This window comes from Lepisosteus oculatus, chromosome 7 (genome assembly GCF_040954835.1).
Source record: "Lepisosteus oculatus isolate fLepOcu1 chromosome 7, fLepOcu1.hap2, whole genome shotgun sequence".
Classification (NCBI taxonomy): domain Eukaryota; kingdom Metazoa; phylum Chordata; class Actinopteri; order Semionotiformes; family Lepisosteidae; genus Lepisosteus; species Lepisosteus oculatus.
Window position 1 is genome coordinate 48101806 of NC_090702.1, and position 20680 is coordinate 48122485.

At 55.0% G+C, this 20680-nt stretch overlaps 1 protein-coding gene across 1 annotated transcript; it reads right to left on the reverse strand.

Moving 5' to 3' along the window:
* Positions 1 to 997: 997 nt before the first annotated feature.
* On the reverse strand, positions 998 to 18874 carry pus7 (pseudouridine synthase 7). Its single transcript, XM_069192625.1, has 16 exons — positions 18798 to 18874; positions 16253 to 16873; positions 16069 to 16153; positions 15554 to 15655; positions 15289 to 15433; positions 11173 to 11284; positions 10314 to 10391; positions 8629 to 8757; positions 8382 to 8507; positions 7325 to 7386; positions 6998 to 7158; positions 5859 to 5985; positions 5161 to 5262; positions 4306 to 4435; positions 3314 to 3405; positions 998 to 2808 (listed from the first exon to the last, which is right to left on the reverse strand). The coding sequence occupies exons 2-16, from the start codon at positions 16627 to 16629 to the stop codon at positions 2672 to 2674; spliced, it is 1965 nt and encodes a 654-aa protein (XP_069048726.1). The 5' UTR covers positions 16630 to 16873; positions 18798 to 18874; the 3' UTR covers positions 998 to 2671.
* Between the last annotated feature and the right edge of the window lie 1806 nt (positions 18875 to 20680).

Consider the following 20680-nt stretch of genomic DNA (forward strand, 5'->3'; position numbering starts at 1 on the left):
ACAGGGGATGAGGCGATTCAACCTGTTCAAGGATTACCCTGAGGGATCAAGAAAGAACACCCCAGAATCTGTCCAGCAGACGAAGAGAACAATGTCTTTGTGCCGTCAGAATGTGAAAGGCTCGACTATTCCGAAATCTGGCAAGATGTTACAACACGTAACAGCACTGACAGGGACTGATCTGGGAAAGCACGAGTCGCGATACCTCGCCAGAACCGACATCATGCACCGTCATCTCAAACTGCCACTGGACTTGCAGTCCGTTACAGTTCTCAGCTGTGGGGGCAGCTGAGCAGCCACTGTCTGCAGGCCAGACAATCACACAGAGGCCTAATGCTCATCAGAGTAAAGGGGGAGAGAGCCCTTGAGCCAAGGCCTCTTCAGAGATGAAGCATCGCTCTGCGTCGACCACCCCGATTGATGTTACAGATGTGACGGTGGTTGTGTACACTGGGCAGAAGTGTCCACTCACTACAGAACTCCACAGGCAGGGACTGACAGGAACCTGGCTGTTATACTGTGGAATCCCTACTATCCTGATGTGAGCCCCATCAAACATTTCTGGGATGAGCTGGGGTGATGTGACATCTAGGGCTCAGAGACCAGTGACCAGGCACAGGCTCCAGGCAGTAGGAGAGGAAAGGGACAGAATCCCACATCACAGCATCTGCAACCTGGTACAAGTCACGAGTCCCAGACGTACAGCTTGTACTTCCTCCCACAGTGGCCACACATGCTACTAGCCTGACCTGGGTATCCGCTATACAAACTGTCCTGATAATGTCGTGAATTTGTCACACCTACAGGCAATGTATTTTAGGTCACGTCTTTTCAATACAATTCAAAGTACTTATTACAAAAAATATCTTCCCCGATATGGCTGTAAACGTGTTGGATCCATAAGTGATGTATTTTATATCCGGTACACGATTTTAAATTACGCACGGGAGTAACCCCCCACCCCCCACCGCCGTTCGATCCACACAACGACACAGACTCTTGTATCGGCCATTTTATTCTTCGAGGAAGTCATCATCCATACAGGTGTCCAGTTTAAAACAATGGCGGCGGCGGCCCAGCGGGGCGGCTCAGGCACAGTGTGTGAAGCCGAGCAGCAGGGTGTGGCCGTCCCAGACGGAGTGGGCTGCAGTCACCAGCCGGCCGTGACCAGGACACACCTGACCGGGAGAGTACCAGGGTCCGATTTCATCTCGCTCCCTGGCGTCTGCTAGGAGCTTCTCCACCAGAGGCAGTGCTTCCCAAACCTCTTCAGATCACGGCACGCTTTTAACGTTAAATAAAATGCACCCATATTGCCAGAGTTAATTATTTTAAACTCTCAACATAGAGCAGTGGTTCCTAACCCTGGCCCTAGAAGAACTGTACCTCTATTTATTGCAGCTGAGTAATTAATCACAGGCTCACCGATCTCAGTTACCTATTTTGTAAATTCACCTGCAGCTCTTAAAAGGTCGATCGGGGCTTGTATTTGTCATCTGCTCTGTACCAGTTTCTGAGCTGCAGAGCTGCCCTCCTCCAGCAGCGCTCCCTGAAATGTAACTGATCAGACTTGTGCAGAAGGAGAAGCGCTCATTGCGTCATTCCCACCTCTACCTGCTCACCAGCAGCTGATCGGCTACCAAGAGCTGTTCACTCTGTAAGGTGAGGAGAGGCGGCACAGCGTTCTACATGCTGAACGTGTTGGGAGTGGTAACCTTGAATTCGGGAAATTTTGACACACAGGACTTACAGATGAAACAAGTTCAATGAAAGTCTAAACAAGAAAGCAGATCAATTAAGTCATCGATCAGCACTGGAGCAAAGACTGTTCCTTCAGGAGCAGGGCTGGGTGCCATTAACAGACTATAGCTGTGATGAGAAATATCACAGTTCACTTTTTTGGACTAGAAGCCTGATGTGATGATCTGAGTTTGTTTCAAGGGACAGAACTGTTTACCCCTTCGGTTCAATGCTGGGAAAAGCCACACAAAAACACAGATCTTTAAACAATCTCTTCCGATTCCACATGGGACCAGTTTGGGAAGCACTGCTGTCAGGGAGTGGGGCTCGCCATGCGTCACAAGATGAAAGGCTCCGATGGGCGGGCACGTACACCTACTCTCATTCTCCACTGTGCGGCTTTTTCAGCAGAGCTCTTAAACAACGGGCAATTTCAAATGAGAGTATAAAATAGAACATAACCAGGGGGCTACAAATGAGAAAAAATACCTCCCTGCACAGATCCCAGGGCTGTTAGAAACTGCTTGGCACAGAGAGTCAGTAGAGTCTAATCGCCACCTCCCTGCTCTCACTAGTGCTGTAAAGTAAAACGATTTCACTTCCCCTGCTTTCGCCTTAAATTGTAACACTTAAAAAAAAAGTAAAAAATAAAAACTTGCCCTTGTGCAATATTCTCCTCTCTCGTTTAAAAACACTGCTCAGAGGGGCGGCCGTCCGTGTGCAGGCCTGCTGGGCAGTGTGTCTGTCCTGACCCTTGACCCCTAGGTGTGGCCAGACCACAGCACTGCAAAACACACACACGCAACAGACGCGGCTGTACATATATACAGGAGCAGCAGCAACTTGTGCACAGCTGGACAGCCGCACAATCACGCAGCCCGGCTGTGCGGCACTGAAGCCACACTCTCGATGCCGGGTCAGGCGGCGCAGGTCAGCAGAGCCAGGTAGTGTTGAGCTGGGTCTGGTTCTTGATGCTGGTGTCCATCTTCAGTACCTCGCGGATAGCCATGGTGGCGTAGGTGGAGGGGGGCAAGGAGAACTCCATCCTGAGAGCCCGGTACTGACCCTCTAGAGACGGAGAGAGGAGAGGAAGGAGTAAATCCCAGTGCTCTGACACCACACTGCACCGCGAGGTCCCGACACCAGCTTTGAAGACGCCTGACTACACACTGTGGCAGATCACACCAGGCCTTCCTGTCCTTGAGCCAGCAGCGATCCCCCTTCAGAACTGGCAGCCCACTGGAGCTCCGCAGGCGTGAGCCTGGTCAGTGCCTGGAGGGGAGACTCCTGGGAAAGCCAAGACCACTGCTGGAAGAGGCGTTCGAGGGGCCAGTAGGGGGCGCTCCGTGTCCCAATCCCAGCTGGACCTGAAGCCTCCTCGGACCCACACCGCTCCCCCTTCTCTCTCTCTCTCTCTCCCTCTCTCCCTCCCTCTCTCCCTCTCTCTCCCTCTCTCTCCCTCTCTCTCCCTCTCTCTCCCTCCCCGCGTGTGTCCCCGCGTGTGTCCCCGCGTGTGTCCCCGCGTGTGTCCCCGCGTGTGTCCCCGAGGGGAATGGGAGAGAATCCAACTGACCTTTGGGGAAGACCGGCGGCGGTTTCCCCTCCAGCTTCTCGACATCGGTGTGCACCAGCGGGATGCGGGGGTCGTCGTAGCTGATCACCTCCCTGCGGGGACGGGGACAGAAGAGAGGGGCGCCCAGGCCGCGGTCAGCCCAGGACACGCGAGGGCCGCAAGGCCAAAGCCACCGCCGCCTCCAGACGGCACAGGAGAGCAGAAGAGGGCGGTGGCACACACCAGCAAACATGTAGAAGACTCGTGGGGAAAAAAGCTCATTTAGGATTTGCATTACACTGCAGACAACAGAACTAGCATTGCATGAATCTTGCACCCAGGGAGTTGACTCAGCTGGGGGCACATCTTGAGTTTTCACGGTAAAGAATACCCTTAGCATACAAAAGAAACGGCAAGCATAAGAAACACTGGAGATTATCTGGATGAGTGAAGGACCAAATAAAAACAGACGGGACTCCTGTAGCACACAGGCTGCACCCAGTGCAGGGTTCAGGAGCAGCAGGCTCCCGTCTGGACTGCAGCCAAACAGCCCCGCTGCGCTACTTGAACTCTGCAGATGCACACAGTAAAAAGCAGGTGTGAAAGACACAGAGGCTCGTACTCTTGAGCTGGGAGCTACATTGCCAGCTTGACCAAACCACAAGATAACCGGAAATCACAGAATCGATGAAGATCTCCTATGGAAATACAAGACTGAGAAACTGAGGGTCAGAGCGCAGGGTCAGCCATTGTATAGCACCCCTGGAGCAGCTGGCAGGTGTGTGAGTGTATCCCTCAAACCCCCCGAGAGCTCTCCGGCTCACCGGTTTCCTGTGCAGGGAAGACCGGTGCGGAGCGGTTCGAGGGACACATCCGAGACCCTCCTACCAAATGCACACCGTGAACCCCAGCCCCTGATGGCCGGGGGGGGGGTGCAGAAACAGCCCAAGCAGCCTCTGAGCCGACTCCCGAGTCCAGGGAGGAGATCTCGCCGGGAGCACGCGGACACTGACCAGCGGACGTCCTGCGGTCGCAGGAGGATGCGGCGGTAGGCCCCAGACAGGGAGTAGTCGCGGATCTTGTGTCGCATGTTGTCGATGTCCAGGCCGTCCGCCGACAGCATCTCCCTGTAGCCGTCTCCAACTGGAACACACACACGCACACACACGTCACGCGGGCCCTACTCCGCAGCAAACTGCGCAGACGCATCTCTCCGACACCCCTCGCCGCCTCGTGCACCTCCCGGAGGACACGGGCAGGGGTGACAGCAGACACGCCGGCAACAGTCCCCGTGTTTTTCAGGGTTAGAAAGAATCGGCGCTGATGAGTGCATTTCAAGTCGCAACAACGGCAAAACATACACATTGACTTGTCAATTTAAATTTCCAGCTCTGCGCAGCGCCGTGTTCTGCAATTCAGAACGAGGCAACAAAACCCTCCGGTGAGGTGAAGCGGCCCTGTTATATTGTAAACAAGCAGCCCTGTGAATCCATCTCTTTTGAGCCAATAGAAACATAGCTCTCGACTTCGAGATGGTTTTGCTGACAAACACAACTCGCTTGTTAACTCAGATCACACTGGAATGTTGGATTGCTGTAGTGAAATATTTGCTGCACAACCTGTACTTGTTTAGCTCGTACATCAGTCATTACAGGGACTAGTGAGCAGGAAGGGCTGCATCGGTTTGTGGAGTTTGTGGCGACTTACAGTACTTTCACAAACTTCACAATTTTGTGTTTAATCTGACATTTGTGATTTTTTTCTAGAACGTCAGTGAATTTACTTTGCTAGCGAGATCTAATAACCGGTCTGAGAAACTGGGACTGCAGCTGCCCTGTAAGGCCCGGAGGCCAGGCCGTCAGACTCACTGTGGTGTGCTGGGTAGATGACGTCAAAGCCGGGCAGGGGCATCACCACGTCGTGGATGGTGTGGCTGGCGGCCTCCTCCTGGGACAGGGGCACCGCGGTGCCTGCACGGACACGCACAGAAGTGGCACGAAGTCAGCACTGCTTAGCGCCTGCCAGAACCCGTTCTCCTTCCTGCCTGGATCCACTCCTTCATCGCGGCCACTCTCAGGTGCTCGGGCAACCCGCTGGGACGAGGCATTAAGCCTACAGCTGGGGCCCTGTGTCTGCTCATTTACCCCTCCCTCGTTTTTCAGCACTGTGTTCACTGTGATTAATAATTCCCCACAGGCTGGAAGCATATTCTAGCGTAAGTGTGGGGGCAGTGCACTGGCTCTGTGGCTCAGGATCTGCGCCAGTGGCTGGAAGGTTGCCGGTTCGAATCCCACGGCTGAAAGAGGAATCCTACTCTGGCCCCTGAGGAAGGCCCTTAACCCCAGCTGCTCCAGGGGTGCTGTACAATGGCTGACCCTGCGCTCTGACCCCCAGTTTCTCTCCCTGTCTGTGTGTCTCATGGAGAGCAAGCTGGGGTATGTGAAAAGACAAATTCCTAAATTGTATATGGCCAATAATGTGATCTTATCTTAAAAGGCTACGCGATTATTGGCCTGGACTTCCTTGGCCGAGAATACAAACGCGGTCAGCTCCCTGCCTCTCTCACCTCCGCGGAGCACCAGGTCTCCGGGCACGGCCTCCAGCCCGAAGGCCTCGATGCGCCGGCTCACCATGCAGTTCCACACGTAGCTCTGGTAGCTGTGAATGTACATCAGCCGGTTGTTCCGGGGGATCTGCGGGGGGTGGGGGAGAGCCACAGCGTCAAGACACACCTCCCGCGCTGCAGTGCACGATCGCTGGATTGGTCCACAACCGTGTCAACGTTTGCCCCACCCGCTGCTGGACCAATCCAGTGATCCTCTCCTCTGTTTGCAGTGCATGCCTCAAACAAGCCTTTACAGGGACAGTAGTTCCTTAGAAGAAAGGCAACTGATTCAGGCAACTCCCCTGGTTTGACCAGGAACCTCTGTGCAAATGGCAAACTTCTACATGATCACAGGACTTCTGCTTCTAAATGCATTCTTATTTCCACAAGCTCAACTCGAAGGAATCGATGTTGAACAGCCAGCAGCTATATCACCCTGCAGCTCACAACTGGCAGCCCACTGAAGCTCAGCAGCTGTGAGTCTGTCCAGTACGTGGATGGGAGACTCCTGGGAAAGCTGAGGTTGCTGCTGGAAGAGGTGTTAGTGGGACCAGCAGGGGGCGCTCACCCTGCAGTCCGTGTGGGTCCTAATTCTCCAGTATAGGGAGGGGGGCACTATACTGTAAAGAAAAGGCTCCATCCTTGGGATGAGACATAAAACTGAGGTCCTTACTCTCCACAGGTCACGAAAAATCTCAGGGCTTTGCTCAAAAAGGGTGGGTGTGTTAATTCTGGAGTCCTGACCAAATTTCCTCCTGGCCTTTACCAGTCGTGGCCTCCTAATAATCCCCATCTGTGAACTGGCTTCACCACTCTGCTCTCCTCCCCACTGAGAGCTGGTGTGTGGGGAGCGTACTGGTGCACTATGGCTGCCGTGACATCATCCAGGTGGGGCTGCACACTGGTGGTGGTGGAGGGGAGCCCCCATTACCTGTAAAGCGCTTTGAGTGGAGAGTCCAGGAAAGCGCTGTGTAAGTGTGAGGAATTATTCTTCTTATTGTACCGCTGCTGTAACAGTCTAAGCGGCAGCGGCACGGCTCTGGTCCGAACCCGCGGCCCAGAGCTCCGCCCTGCCCCGTCCGCGGAGGGGCCGTACTCACGAGGCCGAAGGCGGTGACGATGTTCTTCCTGCCGTACTTGGCCAGTCCGCGCAGCAGCTGCCCCTCCACGCAGCGCTTCACCGGCAGCTTCCGCAGGGCCGCCTCGGGGTCCTGGGTGCGAGCCCACTCCTCCCGGCAGCGCACCAGGTAGCCCTTCTCGGCTGGAGGGGGGGGGAGGCGGCGTGAGAGAGCAGACAACGGGACACGCACACAAACTGACGGGCGGGTGGGGCTCGCGACGGAGACGAAGGCCGTTCGCTCCCGGGCGCTGTACGGGTTTTGGGACAGGAGAGTTTCTAGACGCAAGGCTGCGGAAAACAACATTACCTCCGGGCCGGGGCTTGAGGATCAGATCCACCACCTCTGTCCAGTTGTTCTGCAGGATGGTCCTGATTGACAGAGGAGTAACAACCTCTCAGACAGGTGGTCAACCAGGCCGCCAGGCCAATGTGTAAGCGCTTACTGATTCATAAGGAAAGGCTACTGTTTTCACAAACCGGCACACATCAATATCCAGAGCAACTTCTGATGATTTCAGATCAACCCCCACCATGTGCGTGCCACAGACAGCCCCCCAGACTCGCATGTATCCTTTCTAACTGTCCAGCCCCCCCAACATGCACTCCTCCTCTGTGCCCTCCCCTGTCCCCGCCCCACCCTCCACACACACCCCGCCCAGTGCCTGCCCTCCTCCACACACACCCCGCCCAGTGCCCGCCCTCCTCCACACACACCCTGCCCAGTGCCCGCCCCACCCTCCACACACACCCCGCCCAGTGCCCGCCCCCCCCTCCACACACACCCCGCCCAGTGCCCGCCCCCCCCTCCACACACACCTTCCTCTGTCCCTGCCCCGCCCTCCACACACACCTTCCTCTGTCCCTGCCCCGCCCTCCACACACACCTTCCTCTGTCCCTGCCCCACCCTCCTCCACACACACCTTCCTCTGTCCCTGCCCCACCCTCCTCCACACACACCTTCCTCTGTCCCTGCCCCACCCTCCACACACACCTTCCTCTGTCCCAGCCCTCCACACACACCCCGCCCAGTGCCCGCCCCACCCTCCACACACACCCCGCCCAGTGCCCGCCCCACCCTCCACACACACCCCGCCCAGTGCCCGCCCCACCCTCCACACACACCTTCCTCTGTCCCTGCCCCGCCCTCCTCCGTCCCCTGCCCAGTGTCTGCCCCGCCCTCCCCACACACACCTTCCTCTGTCCCAGCCCTCCACACACACCCCGCCCAGTGCCCGCCTCCCCTCCACACACACCTTCCTCTGTCCCTGCCCCGCCCTCCTCCGTCCCCTGCCCAGTGTCTGCCCTGCCCTCCACACACACCCTGCCCAGTGCCCCCCCCCGCCCCCGCCTCCCCCTGCCTTACCTGCCAACCTGGTACGTGGGGACGGCGGTGGTGCCGAAGCGCTGCATGCCGTAGTAGTTGATGAAGCCGGTGTCCCTCAGCGAGGTCATGGCCTGCTGCACCTGCGCGTCTGAGCCCGAGATATTCCTGCCGGCGGGGCAGCGAGAGGCAGGTGTGAGCGCGCTGCCCACTCCACTCCGCAGCCAGCCGCACCGGCCTCTCGCTAGCAGACGGAGACACCCCACCCCCCAGGCTGCCCACCACTGACCTGATGACCACAGTGAAGTGGTTGCCCTGGAGCTCCCCTAGTTTCAGGGGGTGCTTCTTGTACGAGAAGTTCCCCAGCTTGAAGTTCATCAGGCACTTGTTGAGGTGAGACAGTCTCTGAGCGCTGATCCTGCGAAGGAAAGAGGCAAATGTCCACTGAACTACTAAAACTTACTTAACACTCCCCCATGTTGAAATCCTACAGCTTTGTTTGCAACAGGATCACTGAACAGATGATCTAACGAAACACATTAATGAAATGATCCTATTGCTCGATGTACAGTGCTTCAGTGGTTCTGCTCCTCACCCTTAAGAAAGTACACCTGATCCACAATCCACTTCTCCGCATAGAAAAATGTTTTTAACATCCTGAACAGAAAGCAGCTCAGACTAGGTTGACCCACACGGATTACAAACAACCTAAGCTGCAAGTTACCCCACAAGGAGACAAGCACACATTCAGCCCTGAACTGTCTCCAGCCAGCAGTACGAGCAATGTCTTCAGTTCGTGGCTTGTGGCATGCCGTACTGGGGTATAATGGAAAGCAACTTTTCAGATTGTGGCACCAGTTTTGCTGCCAAGTGCAGGTCAATCTACTGAATGACCCACCTACAGCTACATGTAAATGAAACTTAACTTGGGAGGACTGTCCAAACCAGGGGTCTCCAAGCCTGCTCCTGGAGATCCCCAGTCCAGACAGGCTTATAGGTCACCTGCTCCCAGACTCAGATCAAGACCACCTGCAAGCTATTGATTAATAAGGCAAGTACTGTGTATAAATAAGCAAACTCTGGTCATTATTTAGGGCTGAAGGGTACACGGATATTGGTTTACACCAAACATCTATTTTATTGATCACAACTGATGTTTCAAGTCTCTAGAAATGATGATTTAATAGCAAACTGTGAAACCTGCCAGACTGGGGCTCTTTATAACCAGAATAGTACAACCCGATATAAACTCAGACAGATACACTTTTCAGCAGGAGTAGGACAATCAAACCCATCTCAACAGAGGGGTCAGGTCAAGACCAGAGCCCAGCAGGTCACTCAAACCCATCTCAACAGAGGGGTCAGGTCAAGACCAGAGTCCAGCAGGTCACTCAAACCCATCTCAACAGAGGGGTCAGGTCAAGACCAGAGTCCAGCAGGTCACTCAAACCCATCTCAACAGAGGGGTCAGGTCAAGACCAGAGCCCAGCAGGTCACTCAAACCCATCTCAAGAGAGGGGTCAGGTCAAGACCAGAGCCCAGCAGGTCACTCAAACCCATCTCAAGAGAGGGGTCAGGTCAAGACCAGAGCCCAGCAGGTCACTCAAACCCATCTCAACAGAGGGGTCAGGTCAAGACCAGAGCCCAGCAGGTCACTCAAACCCATCTCAACAGAGGGGTCAGGTCAAGACCAGAGCCCAACAGGTCACTCAAACCCATCTCAAGAGAGGGGTCAGGTCAAGACCAGAGCCCAGCAGGTCACTCAAACCCATCTCAAGAGAGGGGTCAGGTCAAGACCAGAGCCCAGCAGGTCACTCAAACCCATCTCAAGAGAGGGGTCAGGTCAAGACCAGAGCCCAGCAGGTCACTCAAACCCATCTCAACAGAGGGATCAGGCCAAGACCATAGTCAGAGATTGAGCTACCAGCGTTTCCTTCTGCTTCTGCATGAAGGCCTGTTCGGTGAGGCACTCACTTCAGCACTGCAATCTCCTGGACTGTGATGGCCCTCTTGTCCTTAGTTCCCATGTAAGAGAAGATATTGGGCTTCACTCTGTTGAGAAAATCACTGTTAACAGTCCTGGTAGGTGCTGTTTTGCCTGCTCTGAAAGTACCACACTGTACCGAAACAATGCCCACGGGTTAAAGAGCTGATTATAAGCAGCTGGCTACAGGCACAAAACACACGTGCAGTATTTTTAGTAAATTAATTAACATTTTTGACATAACAGTAGAGAAGAAGAGGAATTTTTCCACACAAACATCTCTAAATGAGTTCCTCCTCACAGTTCAGTGAATGGCTGCAGTCTGTTTGTCATCTCCTGCTCTTGTTATAATAACAACATTAACAACACAACCTGCAACCTGCCTCTGCTGCAAACCACCCTGCTATTTTCACCGAGGTATTTCCTCTAAGCCACAATTTTCGAGCAAATCATTAAAAACTGCTCTTCACACCAGCTCAACAGATTGCCAAGCACAGACACTGTCCTGCTTTTTGTCAGGCAGGAGAATTGACCTCTTCTTTCAGCCCCAATCACTATGTCCAAAATTGAATAGGGAAAAGCAAAATATGCAAATCAGTTAAATTGTGACATGTAACTGAGTTTTCTGTCAAGCGCTGTTGTCACTTTTCCTTAGGTACAGTGAGGTTGTGAGGCAGTGTGTGAGACAGAGACAGTACAGCCCTGTGCCTCGGGGCCAGCGAGGCTGTGAGGCAGTGTGTGAGACAGAGACAGTACAGCCCTGTGCCTCGGGGACAGCGAGGCTGTGAGGCAGTGTGTGAGACAGACACAGTACAGCCTCCGGGACAGCGAGGCAGGGAAGCTCTCCACCTGAGGAATTTGGAGAGCACGTTGATGGCGTCCATGGTGTCCTTGTTCTCCTTGTACAGCACGCAGTGACAGAAACTGCCCCGGCTCTTCGGCCAGGAGTGCTTTCGTGGTGCTGCACCGGGGGGGGCACAGGGAAGACGAGAAGACAAAACGGAAAAAAAGAGGAGTTAATGAATCCTTTTGAAACCGTCGCACAGCATATGCACACTAAATTAATTTAATAATTCATTACCTCCCACCCCAAAAACAAGACTACCTGCTCCCAAGACACCGTTCTGGCGCTGGCGTGACACAGAACCGTTCGAGCGTTTGCACTGAACACGGCAGCCGTCTCACATCACTCCTATCCCACTGTGCTGCCCGCGGCGGGGAGCCGCATGCCGGAGGCCCTACCAGAACCGAGCATTAACCTCCCTTTCTGCAATCGAGCCCAGCGCCCGCCAGCCCCCCCTGGGGCGCGGGCCAATCCCACCGGGCCCACGAGACCCAACGACAAGGAACAGCGAAGAAGGTCCTCGCTAGCTCAGAGGAACGAGACGGGGACATGTTTAACATCACACTGACTTAGCCTGAACACTAGAGGCCTACAGAGCACCACGCCATTAAGCATCGGAAACCAAACCACTGCCCTCTTGTCAGTAATAAAAACTTGTGCCTTTTGGTTTAGGTCAGCTCGGGTTTGTAACAAAGAAATCCTCACACCTTTGCCGCTCCGAGGAGAGTGTGCTCCAGCTGCTAACGGCAGCGCTGACGGACCCAGAGAGGTGGCGCTCAAGACGGCTGCACACACCCCCGCTGGGTTCCCCACTGGCCCCCAGAAACATACCTCTTCAAACACGTACTTGACTCGCACGGTAAAATTGTATACCACTTTTCCTTTGCTTTGGCTTGTGAAGCAGATCTCACACCTATCACATGGAGAATAATGAGATAAGAGCCGTTTTGTTGGGGAGGGGTATCCGACATCCCGAGTGCAACTGTGGCGCCAACCCACAGCCAACAGGAGCGCCCCCTGCCCAGCGTGGGGATTTTCCCAATTGTAATAGTGCACATCGAGAGCACACGGTCTTAACGCTAACAGGCGGGAATCAGCGGGGCCTTTCGAGACAGCAGAACAGGCCATTTGCAAACGTGGACATTCACACTCAGAGACAAATCTGAGACAGTCAACGGAAACGTAGGAATCATGCCACCTGCAACAGCGCACGTCGAAAAAAAACACACCTGCCTGCGTTGCAACCTGTGCAAATAGCTGCATAGCTCTGGCTCAGCTGCAGACAGGTCTAACTCACAGAACAGAGACCGATTTCCTTCTCTCCCTCCCTCCCACCCCAGCGCACTCGGAGTGCCCTCGAACCCCAGGCTGCTCCCCTCCACCACCCCGGTTTCCCAGTTCCTCCCAGAGCAGACAGCCAGCGAGCCGGTCTTACCTGCTGCAGATCTGACCTCTGTCCACCCAGAGAAGAGCAAAAGGAGGACAAAACAGCGTTACCGAGGACGGTCAGCAACCCTTCGCGAGCCAGAGACACACCTCGGGGTGGGGGGTGGGGGTGGGGGGTATGGGGGTGAGCGGGGGGGTCTGCATCAGGTCAGCATGCAGGTGAGGTTGATGTGCTCAAACGTTTCTGTGCAGCAGGAGTGTGGACACGCCGGGGAGACCGCGCGGGTCCTCCTCTATCTGGACTCCGCTCCGCGCCGGCGGCAACGCCTGAATACTCCCCCGACGCGCCACTTTACCGCAGCTATAGAACTCAGCCCCCCCCGCGGCCAGGCTGCCCCAGTAAGGACCCAAGACGCCCCCCGAAGGCCGCGCAGCCTCTGCGAACTGGGGACAGCACGGCTGGCGCGCCCGAAGAGGTCAGTCGAGGTCATGCGCGTGGGGAAGAGAAGGTGCGTGCCAATGTCCCAACTGAGGTGGACTTAGGGCTGTGGGAGTCTGGGACCAGCTGCCCGGCCACGCTGCTGAAGTCAATACCCTGGCTTCTTTCAGACGGCTGGACGAGATCCTAGAGATCCGATTGGTTATTAACTACCAAGCAGGCTAGATGAGCCGAATACAGAGCAGCAGAAAGTATCTCTCCGCCTCCGTTTCTCTTTCTCCCTGCCGGAAGAGGCAGTGCTGCCTGTCCTCTCTGGGCAGCCAGGTCTGTCTATATGACCCTGTTTCTATGTCCAGGTTCTGGTCACTGAGCCTGTCCCCTCTGGGCAGCCAGGTCTGGCCGTGTCCAGTTTCTATGGCCAGGCTGTGGTCACTGAGCCTGTCCTCTCTGGACAGACAGGTCTGCCTGTGTCCAGTTTCTATGTCCAGGCTGTGGTCACTGAGCCTGTCCCCTGTGGGCAGTCAGGTCTGCCTGTGTCCAGTTTCTATGGCCAGGCTGTGGTCACTGAGTCTGTCCTCTCTGGACAGCCAGGTCTGTGTCCAGTTTTTATGTCCAGGCTGTGGTCACTGAGCCTGTCCTCTCTGGACAGTCAGGTCTGCCTGTGTCCAGTTTCTATGGCCAAGCTGTGGTCACTGAGCCAATGCTTCATCTTGTTTGCCATGCTGGCCAGAACCCTTGCTTCTATCTTTGAAAAAAACAGGAGTCTGGAAGTTTCTCTGTCCCAAGGGGTTTGCCAGTGAGCTTCAGAACCGGCTGTCTGAAGTGGGGGGGGGTCTTCTCTGGGCTCAGGAGGGCCTTGTGATTTTAGGAGGTCGGGTCACTTTGTTTTGGTTCCTCTTCCTCTCTCTGTAGACTGAGGAGAGATCATCTGACAAGCCAAGGATTTTCAGGGGATTCCCAAACCAGAGTTCCTTGGAGATACTTGGAGACACCTTGGGCCTCCGTTCCAGCCGAGCTCGTTAGTTAATTAACTGCACACAGAGGATTGACTGTACCGAGAGTCTGACTCAACATAAGAGCCACAAGCAGCTCCCATCCAACCAGAAGGACAAAGTGTGCTGTGCTCAGGAGGGCTTAAGAACTTAAACAGATAGTTACACAGATCCCTGCCATTTTAAAATGAGCATCATGGACTTACTGTCCAGTTTTTCCCACACCACTACAGAATGCTGTGGGCTTTGGCGTCCTACACAGACTTTCTCTGTGCCAGGCTGCTCGCATTAGACTGGCGCAGTGGGGGACATGTTTAGTTCATGAGGAGAGTGCTATACAGAAAGGTTAAGATCCAGTGAGGTAATGACTTTGGTTACAGGGAGCCAAGAGGAACTGGATGATCTGGCCTGGATCTTTCCCAGGGTCATGCGATGCGTCCGTTACGGTCTAGACACATGCGTGACACATGCAGCTTGCCATGACCTGCCCCACCCCCACCCCCCCCCAGAGCATCTCCCCGTTTCAAGGTCTGATCACATGCAGCGAGAGGATGTGGGGTTTAATCATGAAGACAGAAAGCATGCAAAAAAATCTCCATTCAGACTCCAGCACTACACATACATTAATGCTTAAGAACGAGCATTTGATTTCACTGAGACCATCTAACACTGCTCTTAAGGTCTTTTCTCATAATGCAATTCGATTTTTTGCCTATCATTTAAGGTCCATACTAATAATACTAATAGGCTGGCTATCCAGTCAGAGTCAGAAAATAGATTACACTGCAGAAGTGGGTCCTGGAGGAAATGAGAGGTCTTGCTGCTTAGAGGAGTCATTCTCGGTTGTCCTAGCGTACAAATGGCATAGTTTATTCCTTTCAGGATAAAGCAAATCCTGCAAAATATCATGATTTCCATACTCTACGGAGACCGACCGGGTCGGAATAATCCAAGACTGAACCCAGGCTTGTCGAGGAGACACGACAGCCCAGATGCACGCTAAGCCTCGCTGCTATTTCTAAGGGAGAAGAGAAACAAAAAGGAACTTCACGGCCACACAGTGCTTGGTGGTCGTTGAGAACTGTGGGCCAATACGGGCAGAGCGCGAGGACAACAAAGTCTTGCAAACTCTCTACCTGGTGTTAGCCTCTGGCAGTCTGGGAGAAGCCGGCTTCACGTGTTGCTGAAGCTCGTATCCTGGCTTTGTTCTTGAAAGATTAGCTTTTAACTACCAAACGGGCCTGACGGACTGAAGGGCCTCCTCTCGCGTGCCCCTGGTCCCCTCTGCCCCCCTCTCCCTGTACCTGCGAGAGCTCTCTTCCCGGCGGCGTGGTACGCCACGATGTACTTGACTCCCTCCCTCTCCTCGGTCTTGGTCTCCAGGCCAGGAAACAGGGACTTCACCGCCTGGTGCAGCAGGGTGCGTTTCTCCTTCGTGTCCTCCACCACCTGGGCACGACAGAGGGCGGAAGGGGATGAAGACAGCGGGTGGAACAAACTGAATGAACCCTGGGGCCAGGGCGGAGAAGAGACTGGGCGCTGCGGGAGACCCGCCCGCCTGCCTCTTACCTCTATGGTCACGTTGCCCTCTTTGTTCTTGAAGAGCTGCAGCTCCTCCAGCTGCTGTTTCTGCTCCTCCGTCAGCACGTCCGACACGTCCAGGGGGGGGTCCTGGGAGGAAAAGCACCGACAGCGGGGTCACGGCCATGGCGCCCCTCTGCAGATCTCCCAGTCAGCGGGTCGCTGCCCTTTAGGATGTGGCCCTGAGCCCGCGGGGGCCCCGAGACCGGCTCCTGACAGGGCCAGAGAAGAGCGGCACTCTTCTCTCTCACTCTCACACACACACACACACACTTCACGCTTCTCCTCTTACCCTCGGGAACTTTGCTCATGCCAACAAAGCTAAAACAGTATCATACCACTATGCTTCCACAGTGCTATTCTGACAGCTCAATTTCACCTGAATTAGGCGACATTAAGCGACCGTGCTACAAAGAGAGGCATGTCAGTCCTTGGGCTCAGCACCACGCCATACTGCAATTCCAACTCCGATTACAGATCCCGACGCTGGACGCTGTGCTCACCTCCGCGTCCACGGGCACCGTTAGATCATCCAGGCGCACGATCGCTCCCTCCTTACTGATCTCGTGCACGACGAAGTCCGAGTACCTGCGCGCGGGAACAAAAAACAAAGAAATCAATCGCCGTGTCGGAAACGGAGACTGCTGAGCCGGCTGGGGCGGAACCGTGGCTCGGGCGCTCACTCACCTCTCCTTCAGGATCCCCGAGAAGCCTTCGTGATCGCTGACGAACTTCAGGATCCCCACGTCCACCTCCGTCAGCCCGTGCTTCATCATCTCAGCAAAGCTGTCTCCCTCTTCCTCCTCCTCCACTCCTGGCCCCTCCCCCTCCCCGAGCTCCTCCCCCTCCGCTGGCCCCCCCCCCTCCACAAGCCCCTCCCCCTCCGCTGGCCCCTCCCCACCCTTCTCCACCTCCGCTGCTCTCCCGGCACGCCCCCCATTCTCTTCCCCCTCCGCCCCCTGCTGGAGCTTGGTTCTCTTGGCAGCGTGGGGGGGTTCCTCCTCAGGAGGGGGTCTCTTCTCTCCCCCAGGGCGGGGGGCCGGGACAGGCTCTGCCACCTCCATGGGCACAGCGCTGGGACCGGAGGGCGAGGCTGACTGGCGCAGCAGCACTGGGCGCTCTGGAAACGTACAGTACACTCTTTCAGGGACACAGCGCAGACCCTGCCAGGGCTTGGGCGCACCGCACGGGGGGGAAAGGGGGTGCCCTGCACCGGAAACCCAGCAGCACTTTGCTCTTGGGGTGTCTCTGGTCCAGCAGGGAGGGCCACGGCGCTGCGGTCCTGCAGCGGGGAGAGTTCGGCGGAATCTGGGAAGACATGCACGGATACTCCGGTTACGCTGGCCGTCGGCTTCATTAAGCTGAACAGTAATCGGAACCCACTTCCGCCGAGGAGACCAGAAGAGCCGCAGGGCGGACGCCGGACAAACAGCAAGGCAGGGCAAGCTTAGTGACCCGATGCCGAGGTTCTTCTACACAGAGAGACCGCAGAAGCTAGACGGCGAGGCGGTTCGAGAAACTCGTGCCGTCTGCAGAGCCCACAGCACATCCGGGAGTGGAGGCGTCGAGCAGCCATATCACTCTGCAACTCACAGCTGGCAGCCCACTGAAGCTCAGCAGGTGTGAGCCTGGTCAATACCTGGATGGGAGACTCCTGGGAAAGACTAAGGTTGCTGCTGGAAGAGGTGTTAGTGGGGCCAGCAGGGGGCGCTCACCCTGTGGTCCATGTGGGTCCTAATGCCCCAGTATAGTGACGGGGACACTATACTGTAAACAGGTGCCATCCTTCGGATGAGATGTAAAACCGAGGTCCTGAATCTCTGTGGTCATTAAAAATCCCAGGGTGTTTCTCGAAAAGAGTAGGGGTGTCACCCTGGCGTCCTGGCCAAATTTCCCCCTGGCCCTGAATTGGCTACATCACTCTGCTCTCCTCCCCACTGAGAGCTGGTGTGTGGGGAGCGTTCTGGAGCACTATGGCTGCTGTCGCATCATCCAGGTGGGGCTGCACACTGGTGGTGGTGGATGGGAGCCCCCATTACCTGTAAAGCGCTTTGAGTGGAGTGTCCAGAAAAGTGCTATATAAGCGTAAGCAATTATTATTATTATAGAATAAAGCAGCAGCTCACTGAACCAGCAGAAGCGCCAGTGGGCGGTGACGAGCCCGAGAGACACGGGCCAGGGGGCTGAGACTGCACACTGCTCGACCCCACTGCTCCCGTCCGACCTCAAGACTGGGCCTTCAGCTGGGCCACGAAAACCCGAGCCGACAGAGAATCGACCCCTCCGTCAGTTCGGGGGAGGGGGGGTGTGACTTCCAGAACCGTTTCCGCCACAACTAAACCTCCAGATCCAACAACAGCCGGTCCCTGGAGCCCGCGTTTGCGCCGGCTGAGCCGCCCACACAGCCCGACCAGGAGGCTGAGCTGCATCTACAACCCCCCAGCCCAAGCCCGTCCCGCAAGCAGGCGCTCCGCCTGTGATCCTTCCCCCCTACCGGGAATGGCCAAACTGGGCGCGCCCAGGAGGTGCTCGGCGGGTACCTGGAGAGTTTATCGCCAGCCTGCCGGCCTGTTAACACAGCAGGCGGCTGAGGGTCGTCCGGGCACGCAGACCGAGAGAGCCGCAGCCGCCCCAACACACAGGCACGGGCTACAAGCCTCACGGCGCCTGCAGGCTCACCCGGGGCTCTGCCGCTCGATCGAGGGAAACAGCGCCGTGCGATTCCGCAGGCGCGCCCGTTCGCAAACGCAGAAAGCGCCCGGCGGCGGAAGTGATGACGTCTGACCCGACAGTCCTCGAGCCGTGGCGGCGGCGGCACGCGCAGACTGAGCTGCTAGGATGGAGCGCCAGTAACACACCCGCAACAGGTGTCCGAGAGTGGACTGTCCCCGGGCTGACCACGCGTCACTGGCGCGACCTGCAGCGACACCGACACTGTGTGCAACTCCGCCGACCGGACACGAACCGTGCCATTCGACACCGCGACGGTACCAGCCCGTATTGTGGCTTGTCGACCGCAAGCGGACATGTTCTCTGTGGCGCATTAGTTGCGTTTTTGTTTTGGCTGGTTGCTGAAATCTTAAATCTGGCTGATTAGCAGAACCGACACAAGCGGTACAACGAGGTGGAAGCCTCAGCCCCCCCTTACAATCTATAAACTGTTACAGTCTGGAAGTTCATTGTTCATTTTATTTACTACTTCTTATGTTGATGTCGCTATAAAGAACCTCACCTGCCGACGCGCGAGACCACTGTCCACACTCCAGGCGCAGCACGAGAAGCCAGCTTGCTCCAGGAAGCACGTGTGCGCTCACGACTCCGGAAACACAAAGCATATTTTGAGCACGTGCGGAGAGCGGGCTCCCATTCGTCAATCGTTATGCCACTCATGTTTGCGGCCACGCCTATTTAACCCGTTGACTGCCGTAAACTAAGAAATACTCAAATACCGCAATACCGTTTTTTAAGATACTCGGACCGCTGAACAATATTACGCAATATAACGCATTCAATAGACAATAGATGCAATGAAGAAATTGTTGGGAAATTAATAAAAATATTAAATTGTGGGGGGCGCTGTGTCTACAGCAGGACTGTGCAGTCCTGGTCCTGGACGGGTCAGTGTGTCTACAGCAGGACTGTCCAGTCATGGTCCTGGAGGGGGCGCTGTGTCTACAGCAGGACTGTCCAGTCATGGTCCTGGAGGGGTCAAGGTGTCCACAGCAGGAAGGTCCAGTCCTGGTCCTGGACGGGTCAGTGTGTCTGCAGCAGAGCTGTCCAGTCCTGGTCCTGGAGGGGTCAAGGTGTCCACAGCAGGAAGGTCCAGTCCTGGTCCAGGAGGGGTCAGTGTGTCTGCAGCAGAGCTGTCCAGTCCTGGTCCTGGACGGGTCAGTGTGTCTGCAGCAGAGCTGTCCAGTCCTGGTCCAGGAGGGGGCGCTGTGTCTACAGCAGTGCCGTCCAGTCCTGGTCCAGGAGGGGGCGCTGTGTCTTCAGCAGGGCTGTCCAGTCCCGGAGGAGAGTTTTATATTTACAGTATACAGTATATTGCTTTTCATTCCAAAAGATCCCCCAGTGTCACACAATAAGGGACCCACTTCATTTGCCTCTGAAGAGCAGCTCTACTCTGCAGGGAGGTGTATGGCAGTCGTTAAACTGCAACGCTATTGCCATATTTTGGGGTTAGAAAGAATCAATATTGATGAGTGCATTTCAAAATGCAATGAAAATGAAACGTACACACAGCAACTGGTAAAACCTCCAATTTACATCACAAAATAGACAAAATGTCCAGGTCTGCGCAGCGCCATGTCCTGTGATACAGAACGAGGCAACAAAACATCTGGTGAGGTGAAGCGGCCCTGTTATATTGTTAACTAGCAGGCTGGTGAATCAGGCTCTTTTAATCCAATTGAAATATTGCTTCAAGATGGTTTTGCTGACAACTACTGCTGACTTGTTAACTCTGCATGCAGATCATGTTGTAACATTGCTGTGGTGAAATATCTGCTGCACAACCTGCACTTTTTTGCTTGTACAACACATTACATCGGTCAGTACAGTGACTAGTGAGCAGGAAGGGCCGATTCACATTGCAATTCGTGCGACCACTCACTCTCACCCGTGGTGAGACGGGGGGGTTTGTGACAGCACGGGAACAATACAGTACTTTCACAACGTTCGCGATTCTGTGCTTAATTTGGAATTTGTCGAATGTTCCTATACTGTTGATTAATTTATTTTGTTACATTAGATTTAATAACCGTTCTGAGAAATTGGGACTGATATATATATATGGGAAGATATATATTCAAAAGCACAGAACTCAAATCAAAGAATGTTAAGTTCACATGTTAACAATGTACATGTTAACAACGATGTTATGTTAACAATGCACTAGTAAGGTTTTATTTAGAATATAGAATACTGTGTAAAGGCGTGGTCTCTATGTTAAAAAAACAACAACATTGCCGCCCTGCAACCAGTCCAGTGCAGAAAGCAAGAGGAACCAGGTGCACTCTGGGGTGTGTAAGGGAATGTCTGACACCGACAAGGCTGAAGGAACTGGACCACCTCAGTCTTGAACAGAGAAGATCACGAGGGCGCCCGATTCGAGTA

Bases quoted from the DNA above. Each gene is read 5' to 3' on its own strand.
- pus7 (XM_069192625.1), bottom strand. From the start codon at position 16,629: ATGGAGGTGGCAGAGCCTGTCCCGGCCCCCCGCCCTGGGGGAGAGAAG. The intron at 11,285-15,288 runs GTACAGGGAGAG...CCCCCGGTGCAG, and splicing joins CGGGAAGAGAGCTCTCGCAG to CACCACGAAAGCACTCCTGG. The intron at 10,392-11,172 runs GTGGAGAGCTTC...TTTTCTCAACAG, and splicing joins GTGCTCTCCAAATTCCTCAG to AGTGAAGCCCAATATCTTCT.